At 40.5% G+C, this 11,850-nt stretch overlaps 1 protein-coding gene across 1 annotated transcript; it reads left to right on the top strand.

Annotated features, from left to right (window-relative positions):
• The first annotated feature begins 339 nt into the window (after nucleotides 1–339).
• Nucleotides 340–10,871, top strand: LOC147328007 (ras-related protein Rab-3D-like). The gene is made up of 5 exons (XM_086296090.1): nucleotides 340–827; nucleotides 3,611–3,844; nucleotides 6,143–6,261; nucleotides 9,629–9,753; nucleotides 9,853–10,871. The coding sequence occupies exons 2-5, from the start codon at nucleotides 3,611–3,613 to the stop codon at nucleotides 10,038–10,040; spliced, it is 666 nt and encodes a 221-aa protein (XP_086152216.1). The 5' UTR covers nucleotides 340–827; the 3' UTR covers nucleotides 10,041–10,871.
• The last annotated feature ends 979 nt before the right edge of the window (nucleotides 10,872–11,850 follow it).

Raw genomic sequence — 11,850 nt, 5'->3', positions numbered from 1 at the left:
TTCGTGTAATGCGTTATATAAGTGCAATGTAAAAGTTTAGGTTTAATGGAACCTGATTAAATGAAATTTACTTGAATGGTATACCAAGCCCATTTTCCTTCATGATTTCCTTAATTTCTTTAATTATTTGAATAAATGTTCGCTTGATTTTGAATGTTTCAGTTGCATTTGACTCAAAATGATTCCTTCGTGTTTACCGAGTTTGAAAAATCTCTTCGTCTTTTTTTTCTTTGCACAAGATGGCCAAGTAATGAGAAAACAGTACCGGTATCAAGGAGCACGGCTTGTTGCTTAGCTACACTGCTCAGCTCATTATGAAATGGAGTTCGAAGATTTTCTCAACACCTTCAGCTCTCCCTCAACTTATTTATTAGTTTCCTTCGGTTGCCATCAGTGGGTGCAGATTGCCTACTATATAAAACCCCGCGATGAACAAATTGTTATCCTTTATTAATTTACATAGAAATGCAGAGGGTGAGCCAACTTTGTCTGAAAACTCCTGGAAACAAATACACCCAACTGCCAGAAATTTGCACTCAGATGTATGTTACCCTAAAACGTCAGCTTTCTTTTGTAATGTTTATTTTGAAAGTTTATACCGGAAGTGCGTGATTCATATTGGGCATGACTTGACAAGTTGCGTGTTGGACGTCCCAGTGATAGATATGCACATGCATAGTGTGGAGATCCGGGACAGGAACACCTGAGCAGGAGAGCCCGACAGACAGCAACAGCTGCAGCAGCCAGCACACACTCATCGACTTTCAGGTAGACGTGTGAACACTTCGGGAGGGAGAGAGGAGACAGACCCATAAACAACACCCGAGGTAATTTGCATTCACTCACAGTTGTATGCAAAGGCAGACGGGGGCTGTTAAATGTCATCAGGTTTGTAGCTGAGCTGCCGTATGGTAAGGCGGTGTAGGCAACTTAGACTCTTAGTTAGTTAAAGGCTACAAGTGTCATCGGTGGCTTCAGAATATGAACTTTGTTCGTGGTTAATCGGGCTAATTTGTACACAGATATTTGGATTCGGTGTCAACAAGTGGGGCAATGAAGTGTCCCGTGAAACAGCTGCTCTCGTGCACTGCATTGACTGACTAAAGCAGTTACAAACCAGGCGTCAGATGCTCTGAAGTCAAATATTGAATGTGCATTAATGAGAGTTGACATGTTTTCCCAAGCTAAAGTAAATACACGACCCTACACACACACACACACATACTTCAGTGTGTGCCAGGTACTTTCATGCTGATGTAGGCGCATGCGCGGATATTGATGTTCTGCTGAGTGTGTACAGCAGCATGCCGCTCAGCCCCTCTTTTATGATCTTGGAAGCTGTAATGCTGAGCTGGTCTCCAGAGACTTCTCAGCAGCCAAGGAGGAGCAGGACTCAACCCCTGAGAGAAGAGGAGGGGGTGGAGGAGAAAGAGAGGGAGAAGGGGGGGTAGATAGATGAATGTAGATGGATTGATGCCGAGTGATGGAGGAAGGAGAGAGTTAAGAGTGGGAGGGAAGCTGGCTGGCCGGATGATGACAGGAGGGATGCATAGATGGATGAATATGTGAGGAGAGAAGGAAGATAAATGAGAGTAAGGAGTGTGTTTGTGTGTGCATGTAAGTAGTAGTGTCACTGGGTGAATGAATGACCAGATGGGTGATAGATAAAATACACAAGCGGGGGAGAATCTATTGCCCCCTTCCCACCGCTCAGTCTCTACCGATCCTATACGTTTTTAACATGTGTTCTTGTGACAAATGGATGGAGAGAGCAGGAGGTGACCGGTCCAGGGAAGAAAAAGAGTAAGGAGCACGCCCTGGCTGTGATTCATAGCACAGTGATAAGCGCTAAGAGGAATCAGGGAGGAAGACGGACCATTTTTAAAATAACACTTCCATTTACCAACATCAGCATCTGCTCAGCTCTTAGTGTGGATGGATTTCAGACGTCTGAGTGTTAACCTGAATTCTCAAATAGCTGATATTTATCACTGTGACACCACAGCTGATATACTGGTAATCCTGGATTTTGCGAAAGCCAGTGCTATTCTTAACTTTAGTATTCCCCCTCCTTTTTTGTTTTCAGTTGCCATCTTTTGTTTTTTAATTCAAACAAACATTAAACCTCCAATATTAACATTTAAGAGAAACTAACATGAGCTCATACATTAGCTAATCATCTAACATTGAAAGGATTAACCAGTACATTTGACTATGTTCAATTATAGGAATGTATCTGCATTGCCTTTGTCTAAAAATTCCTTATTTAAAATTTATTTGCAATGGGCATTTGATTGTGTAGATGACGTGTCTGACATCGGCATCGACGTTCCCTACCATGGTCACATGTTCCTGTCTTTGCTATAAGACATCATTGCGCAATATATTGATATATATTGATATAATATATTGAGATTACTGGCAAGTCAGACTCTGTTAGATTATTTTTGTATGCATTAAAGCCAAGCAGTTATGTGACTGATTAAAAACAGGAACTAGTAGATACTATCCTGTTTCTTCCTGTACATGTATGCATTTACCAGCAGTTGACCCAGTGCAGCACCCTGAGCCTGCAATTATGTAATTGTCCTTAACTGCCTTACAGCCACACCTATTCTGTGTTGTTCTTGTACTTGTGTTATTTTTGTGTGGCAGTTGAACAGGTGTAAGGTACACCTGTTCAATTGCTCATTAATGCAAATATCTAATCAACCAATCGCATGGCAACTCAGTACGTTTAGGCATATAGACGTGATCAAGATGAGCTGCTGCGGTGCATGGCATGCATTGCAATTGGGAAGAAAGGTGACTTTAAATGTTGCATTACTGCTGGTGCCAGATGAGCTGGTCTGAGCATCTCAGAAACTGCTGATCTACTGGGACTGCACAGCCATGTCTAGGGTTTACTTAGATTGGCCACTCCTGTCAGCCAAGAACAGGAAAAATGAGGGTATAGTTCACCCGGGTTTGCCAAAATTGGAAAGTAGAAGATTGGAAAAAAAAAAAAAGTTGCCTGGCCTGATGAGTCACAGCAGAAATCGATTGCAAGATCAGCATGGATCCATCTTACCTTATAGCAGTTCAGGCTGGTGGTGCTGTGATGGTGTGGGGGATATTTTCTTGGCACACTTTGAGCTCTTAGTCACAACTGAGCATTGTTTAAAGACCACAGCCCATCTCAGTATTGTTGTCGACCACGTCTATCCCTTTATGACCATCGTGTACCCATCTTCTGATGAAATATTTCCAGCACCTTGTTGAATCTGTGCAAAAAAGAATTAAGGGAATTCTAAAGGCAAAAATTGGTCCAACCCATTGTTGGCATGGCATACCTAATAAAGTGGTCAGTGAGTATATGTAGGATTACCAGCCACAGGTAACTGGCAGAACTTGTCCCTTTTTAGGCATTTTAAGGGACAGCAATCAACAACAGACACTACAGAAAACCAAAATGTACACACACAACCACTACAAATTGCTGCAAACAATATTTAATACAAGAAGCACAAAAGACAACATTTATCAACAACAACAAAAAAGAAAGATGCTTTATAGCCCATCTCAGTGATCACACATGTGCCTCTCCTTTTTGTCTGTCGTCATTTGATAGATGGCTTTAGCCAGAGATCCAGGAGCGGCTCACGAGCAGAGAGATCCAGCCGACCAAAACTTTGACTACATGTTCAAGCTGCTGATCATCGGCAACAGCAGCGTGGGAAAGACCTCATTCCTCTTCCGATATGCAGATGACTCATTCACTTCAGCGTTTGTCAGCACGGTGGGCATCGACTTCAAAGTCAAGACCATCTACAGGAACAACAAGCGGGTCAAGCTACAGATCTGGGTGAGATTGGGCATGAGATAGAGCCTCTGCACTGCGAGGTAGTATTTTTAAGAAGTCCTTAGGATCGAAAACCCCCTAAACCCTCTAAGCAAAGGATTTATTTTCTCTCATCCGCTGGTTTTTTTTTTCTTTATTTCTTTCTTTTGTACTTCTTTACCTGGTATTTGACCTCCATTAACAGGGCAAGAGGAGAGGCGGTTTAGGCCACTGGGAGCACAATAGCAGCTTATACACTAGTGTAATTATGTCTTCAGTCCTCATGATTAAAATAATAGTTTGTGGCGTTTTGCTGAAGTACTAACCAAGACGTTTTTTTTTTAAATCTGAAGACGTGGAATAATAGACACTAATTTTACTTCGGGGGGGTTTCCAACCAAAGAAAAACACCTGTTTTTTCTTCCTGCTTTCAAACTGTTTGTCACCACATGCACATAGTTATAATGATTAGGGCAAGAACAAGGTTTGTTGACTCACTGAAAGATGTTTATTCATTGCAGCAGCCAAGAACTAAAAGCTCACTGGCAGTGTTGCAGTTTGACCAAATATAATCTTAATCAAGCTGTCACACAAAACCTATCCGTTTTTTGTTGTTCTTGTTTTAACTACTCTGACTGTGATAGATGTCTGGGATGCTCCTAGAGGCACTTAATGTAGAGGTAGCTCCATTTGAACATAACTGAGATCTTAAAAGTCCCTAATAATTTCCACTTGAATGCTCAGGAAGATTTTTACTCCGGTCTCCCCACACCGGAGTAAAAATCTACTGTACAGAGAACAGCTTTGACACACAATATATCAACAAAATTGACTATAAAATGCTCCAGTCTCTTTAAAGTCGGAGTGGTAATTTATGTGGGGTCGTTACCTGTGGCAAAGAGGTTTTAAAATACATCTTCAACCAAAGGAGGGGCCAAATGAATAGAGCTTTTCAAAGTCTTGTTACACAACATGGAGTGTTTATCCTCTTCCCATTCCCTGATTTGCCCTCTTACATGCTGCAGCCTGTCATGGATGTGAACTAATTTCTCACTCTCTGGAGTTAATAACAGTTGATGTTTAACATTGTCCCCAGACGGCGGGGTTCATGAAAGATGCATGGGTTTGAGCTGCAGGAGCCGAATGTGCTTACCGCGCAGACTGACACCCAGGACAGATCTATTACTGAATGTTAGCGGAAGGCGAGGACTCACCCACAGTACTCCTGTTAGATGAAAGTAATGCATCTTTTTTGAAGTTAATGTATTCAGCGGGCCGTGCCTTCTCGGCTGCGCTTTACAATGATCCAGCTGCACACTTTCACACAAGGAAGGTGCCAAGTGAAATGATGAACCAGTAGTATAAAAGATAACCATATTAAAATTCAGATAAATAACAGTAAAAGTTTTATTACCGATGCATTAACAAGCAAGCAGATTTTTAACGTCCCAGCTGGTTGACTTGAGGTTTTATATTCAGGAAAGACACGCAGTATATTGGTTGTGAAAATGTTTTGTTATGAGCCCTTCACTTTAGAATCGGGGTTATTGGCTGCTGAGGGACTTAATGGGATTTCTTAGGACCATTAAAATAAGCGCAGCTACATGTGACATAAATTGTAGGTTGCTGACAAGCCCAGGAATGTGTACAATTAGAGTCAGTGGTGTTAATGAGGTCCATAGCAGCTACTGGCATCACATTACATGGGAGAAAGTTTAAAGAAGTTAGTTTCAAAGTCTTAGTTTTCTTACTGCAGTTTCAAAGAATCCACAGGAGTGTTACATTTGTTACTTTAAGGTTTTTCCCAAGGCAACATGAAGAGGAAAAATACCATCTGGAGATGTAGGCAAGACCTGAGAGTGTGTCCTAGTGTGCTTCCAGGGTGTGGCAGCATCAACATTTTAAAAGGGAGGGGTTATTCTATTCTAAGAAAGTTCATGATTGACCTTTGCTTTTGGTAAATGGTAAATGGCCTGTAGTTGTATAGCGCTTTACTTAGTCCCTATGGACCCCCAAAGTGCTTTACACTACATTCAGTCATCCAGCCATTCACACACACATTCACACACTGGTGATGGCAAGCTACATTTTCTGCAGAGTTAACCATTCGTTTACTTTTGCTCCCCTGTCATGTTTTCATTTTGCAAACAACTTTCAGTGTTTTAAGTGTTTTTTTTTTAAGCTTTCATGTTGCTTTTGAGAAATTTGTTGCATGTGGTGAAATTGAATTTCAGTAGGGTTGTTGTTTCTTCATTTTTTTGTGTGATTTCTGGAGTTGGGCCAGTAAAAATAATTCATCCACCATTCAATGTGTGTTTACAGGACACAGCTGGGCAGGAGCGCTACCGGACTATCACCACAGCTTACTACAGAGGAGCCATGGGATTTCTGCTCATGTACGATATCACGAGCCAGGAGTCGTTCTGTGCTGTTCAGGACTGGTGGGTAGATGAAGCATATAATTAATGCAGAATAGGCATGTGTGTTTTCCAGTGGCTGAAGGCATTTTTCCAAGGCATGTGTTTTTTTGGGGGGGGGGGGGGGGTTTCACTGGTCTAAAAAGTGATACCTGCACAGAAGTGCCTTAAACTTGCTTTCTTTCTAATGGCTAGCAGAGGTGACACTTTGGTTGCAAAAAAACGCTGTGGTTGTGTTGAGGTTTTACAGACCCGTGAACACCAGCCACGTCTAGGCCTCAGTCACACAGGCCTAGGGACCAGTTCACGACCATCTGGCAACCAGCAATGGTGAAGAAAAATGGGATATTCCCTGGTTGTGAGTGGTTGCTGAATGTGATGGCAGTGACAGGGAAAATGTTAATTCATCCCACTCATGCTGCGCTACAGACTGGTCAGTAACCCCCATGGCAACTAGCTGTTGCTAGGGAAAATGTTTATTCCTCAATTAGTAAAATCTCCTTGCTTTGGTTGCTGAAATTTTGCTGCAGTCTTAGTTTTAATGCAAGTGGCAGATTTGTCTACAAAGCCTGTCCAGCTATCCTCTAGGGAAACTGAAAAGTGCAACATGAACCAGAATTGAAGACCCGTTTGCCTTCAAAGTAAAAGATTTGTTCTTCTAGAAACATGCTGGCTGCAGAGCAGAGACACAACCTCTACTTTGACGTTGGGCTGGTAGACAAACACGAAAAACTACAGGAAAAAAACAAAACAGCGATAACTAGGAGGTTTTTGGTGCAGCACTTTCTTTGTATCTGATTCCTTCCAGCCAGCAAATTCCATGAATCATTGCCAAGCAGTTAAGGAATACACATTTTTCCCTAACAAGTGGTTGCAGACAACTCTTGAGCAATGTGTGCATGACGACACGAAAGAAACCTCAATAGAAATTTGTGGGCAAATGGCCCATGGTTTCCTTACTTTGTGACTTCAGTAAGCTCTTTCCTGAGGAGTGTATGGTCTCAGTCACTACTTTTAAGTCCTTTTGAATTTAGTGAATTTCATTATATTAATGACGGCCCTCATTAAGGTCCACAAGGACAAAAAAACACAATATGCTTTAGGGCATCCACTGTGTAGATGTGCAGGTGTGTCCATAGGCTCTGCAGTTAGATCTGTCTTTTGATCGTGACATTTAGTTTAAAAGGCTGTGATGGTGAAAACATCAGAAAGGGAACTTTTCAATGTCGCCATGGATACATTCATCTTATCATTTTCTTCAACTGTTTGTTGTTTTTTTTGGATCACTTGGAGAAAATTAAAAAAAGCAGCACTCTTGTTCACAAGAATAGATGCTGCATTAAAAAATTGGATATAACAATGTGTTTAATTAAAGAAAATACACATAATGTTCCACTGTATAACCTGTAGAAACAAAAGGACAGTATATCAATTGGCACAACCAACAGTCCTCCTGAAAATGGACACCACGGGAAACATTAAAATATTAATTTAATCCGTCAGTTACTGATCAGTGTATGTTTTCTAAGTACAATTTGAAAATCAACGCCCTTTAAATTAATATGGTGGAGTAAAAAGTCAACATTTGCCTCTAGAATTCTGGGGTAACTGAAGGTAGGTGTGTGTGTGTGTGTGTGTGTGTGTGTGTGTTATAATTACTGTTACTTTATGTTATCATTACCAGTGCTCTAGTCGAAGACTTCAGATACAAAAGACTTGAAACACGACTTTCATCAAAAGTGAGAAAATGATATCAGGTGAAAGCTCTCAGTCTGTTTTCAATAATCAGATGCTTTTGCTTCAGACTTCTCTAAATCCCACTCTGAGCTTCTTCCAACGGTCTTCTTTTGCAAAAATCTGTAAATGCTGCTTCACTTTGTCAGCAAAGCTAATTGTGTTCGCAGCATCACCAATCAGGGGATGAGATCATGTGACATTCAAACAGGTTAAGTCTCATTTATCTTAATCCGGGTTGCCAGCTTGCACTACTTGGGCTCTTAGCTGACTTGACATGACAGCAGTGCACTGTTTTTAATGGATATTTCTGTTTATTTATTCATTTATATATTGCACTGACATTTTGTGCCATACAGTTTCAGTTTATTCAGTCTTTCATTTTGAATACTGCTTTCTTCATTTGTGATGTTTCCACTTGCATCCTTAGGGATTTTATTCAGTGATTAATAACCTTTTCATTCTAATTAAAGTGAACTTACTGAACCTTCTTTGCACCTTCTTTGCATCTCATTTCATCCAGCAACAGCCAGTAGCTTCCATGAATCACTGCCGAGCAGTTAAGGAATACACATTTTTCCCTAGCAACCAGTGGTTGCAGACAACTCTTGACCAATGAATCCTCAGAAAAATCTGTGCGAAAATGGCTCTTGGTTCCCTTTGGTTTGCTTTGTAACTTCAGTAACCTCTGCCCTTAGGAGTGTATGGTTTCAAGTCCTTATAAATTCAGTGAATTTCATTATATTAATGACGGCCCTCATTAAGGTCCACGAGGACAAAAAAGGCACAGTATGCTTTGGGCATCCACTGTGTAGATGTGCAGGTGTGTCCATAGGTTTTGCAATTAGATCTGTCTTTTGACCATGATGTTTAGTTTACAAAGGCTATGATGTTGAAAACATTCAGTGCGCTTCAGAAAGGGAATTTCTCAGTGTCGCCATGGATACGTTCATCTTATGGCTTTCCTCTAAAAGACTGTTTTTCGGGGGGGCGGGGGGGTTCCGTCTTTGACCTGGAAACGATCAAAAAAATCAACACATATAGCAACAGGTTGACAATAATACTACAAATAATGTCAAAGGAGCATTATCATTCTGCTGTGTTATATTAAAGAAATGCAATGTTCCACTGCATAACCTGTAGAAATGAAAAGGAAACCAATCGATAGGCGCAATAAACAGTCCTCCTAATAACATACACATCCGGAAACGTTTGAATTTTGGACTCAAGTGAAAGCTCTCATTTGATGATCAAATCCTTTTAGCAAAAATCTCTTAATGCCACTTCCCTTTGTCAGCAGAGCCTATTGTGTTCACAGCAACACCAATGAGAAGACGAGATCATGTGACATTCAAACAGGTTTAGTCTCATTTGTCAGTGTGTTGATATTGTTATCATAATCCTGTTTGCCATCTTGCACTACTTGGTGTCTTAACTTCCTTATTTATTCGTCTATACAGTGTGCTATCATTTTGTGCCATGCATCTTCAGTGATCTCCTTCAGTGATTAATAACCTTTTCATTGCCATTAAAGTGAACTTGAATGCTAGAAATCAGAAGAGACTCAACTTTGGTTCATTGTTGTGATGGACTGAGGGTCTCTGTAGGTGATACAGTAGAGTTGTGAACATGGTTTGGATTTTTTGGTTTTTCTCAGGGCAACACAAATCAAGACTTACTCGTGGGACAACGCTCAGGTGGTGCTGGTGGCCAATAAGCTGGATTTGGAAGATGACAGGCAGGTGCCGACTGAAGATGGCAAAAGACTGGCCAAAGAGCTCGGTCAGTACGCGCTGGTGTTTATCAGCATGAAAACACGTGAACAAAACATTATTTAATAATCACTCATAAGCTCTTTATCTCTCTCTGCTCTCTCGCCAGGCTTCCATTTCTTCGAGGCCAGTGCCAAAGATAACATCAACGTGAAGCAGGTCTTTGATAAGCTGGTGGACGTCATCTGCGAGAAGATGAACGAGAGCGTCAACGGTGATGCCAATCCGGCAACCAATCACAAGGGAGATGGCCTGAAGGACACACCCAACAGCAGTCGGGGTGGCTGTGCATGCTGATTACTGATTGTAAAACCTGATAAAACAGGTTTAATAATTAAATATAGGTGCCCACACTTACACAGATGACCAGAATTGCCCCTAAATCTTTCATTGTGATTGTACTTTACCAAATGTTACTGCAGTGCAATCATGGATGCCTGGCGTTCAGTTTCTTTCTTTTTTTTTTTATATTTCTTTTTGTTCCTGGTTTTCTTGACTTGACTTGATTCAAGGATCGTCTTTGTAATCCCAATGTAACTGTTACATTAAGATGCCAAAGAGCTCCACTGAGCAGCCTTTTCTCTTTATCGTTTCCTGTTCACACAGTGCAGTGAACAGCACCTGTTGCAGGTCAGGATGTGAAAGAAAGCCATGTGCCAGACTGAAATTGCATGGGGAATCACCCCGATTGACTTGTGTCATGCTACCCCCTAGTGGGCGTCGCACAAAACTGCATCACTGTGACTTCTGTTGAAATTGCCTGTTGTAAACCAAATGAGCAAGAAGGTACAGTACAAAGTTTAACATATTTGAAAGCTGAGATCACACACGCCTGATAGCCCTGCGTGAGTTCCAGTTAATAAACCACATTTTTTTGTTGGATGTTTTATAGGAATATAATCATCTGTTGTGTTTTAGTAATGTATTTGTTTTTTCTTTTTATACATTTAATTATTAATGTTAGTCCAAAGTTAAAATAAAGTTGAAATTAAAAGAAAGGAATATGTATGTTATGTCTGTTGGCCTCATTTGTATGAAAACATTTCATGTATAGTTTTGTAATTTGTTTTTAAATGGATGAGTCATTGCTTGGAAAGACAGTTTTCTCCAGTGAATTATCAGAAAGGAGATAAAACACTGTGAGTGGCCGGCACACTTTTGTGTTACTGTGTTATAGACATTTAATTGGTGTAGTTTTGCTTAGGTGGTATTAGAACAAATTGCCCATAGGTGTGAATGTGAGCGCGAATGGATGGATGGTATTAGAACAAACACCTCTACCTGACAGAACACCTTTGGGCTGAATCATAGCACAGACTCCGGGCCGGACCTTCTCAGGGTTCACTTCTGGAAGAATGGTCAAAAATTCCCATAGATACACTAACTAACCCTTACGGAATTATATTAAGCCCTATGGATTAAGAATTGGATGTCACTCAAGTTCATATGCAGATGATCAAATACTTTTGGCAATATAGCGTATGTGCTTCAAAGGTAGCTTTTAATGCATGAAGGGTAAATTTTGCGCACTGATATTTTAAAGCTATTATACAAAAGAAATGTCATTTTGAGGGAGCCGGGAAGGAACCAGTGCTGAATCAGATTAAGTACTTCCTAATGATCCATGAAGTTAATAATAAAACATTCCCAGAATGTTGAAATCATTCACTAATCAATAGCACGACAAATCAATAAAGTCATAAATATTATCGTAAAAATGTTCCACGAGTAAACCAGTTATCGTTTATCATGACAGTTTTAATTGTTCAATGACATCACACTGGACTTCCTACTGTGTTTTAATAGTGAACCTTTTACTTTGACCATGACCTGCATTGATTTGATCACCATGGTTTCTTTGATTGGACTGATCACCAAGAAAGATCTTATTGTGTAGAGCACAATTGTGATTGTGTGAGTCGTGTTTGTTATGAAAAACCTGGATTATTAATTGAATTTTAAATTAGTATTTTTTTTCAGCCCTTGATGAGTTGCAAGAAAACAATGAAACCAGGAAGTTTTGGAAAACATGCTTCCCAGATACCCTTGTATAGGAGCTTGTGACTGAATTACGTCACCTGAGAAAATATCTCTTGTCAGATTAAAT

Source organism: Aulonocara sp. 'chitande type north' Nkhata Bay, linkage group LG6 (genome assembly GCF_057382095.1).
Source record: "Aulonocara sp. 'chitande type north' Nkhata Bay isolate Kocher_YH1m ecotype deep benthic linkage group LG6, A_spYH_male_GT1.1, whole genome shotgun sequence".
NCBI classification, from domain to species: domain Eukaryota; kingdom Metazoa; phylum Chordata; class Actinopteri; order Cichliformes; family Cichlidae; genus Aulonocara; species Aulonocara sp. 'chitande type north' Nkhata Bay.
This window is presented reverse-complemented; position numbering and strand designations above follow the sequence as displayed.

Excerpts from the sequence above, each read along its gene's own strand:
- LOC147328007 (XM_086296090.1), top strand. The coding sequence starts at position 3,611 with ATGGCTTTAGCCAGAGATCCAGGAGCGGCTCACGAGCAGAGAGATCCA. Across the intron at positions 6,262-9,628 it reads TTCTGTGCTGTTCAGGACTG|GGCAACACAAATCAAGACTT; the intron begins GTGGGTAGATGA and ends GGTTTTTCTCAG. Across the intron at positions 9,754-9,852 it reads AAGACTGGCCAAAGAGCTCG|GCTTCCATTTCTTCGAGGCC; the intron begins GTCAGTACGCGC and ends CTCTCTCGCCAG.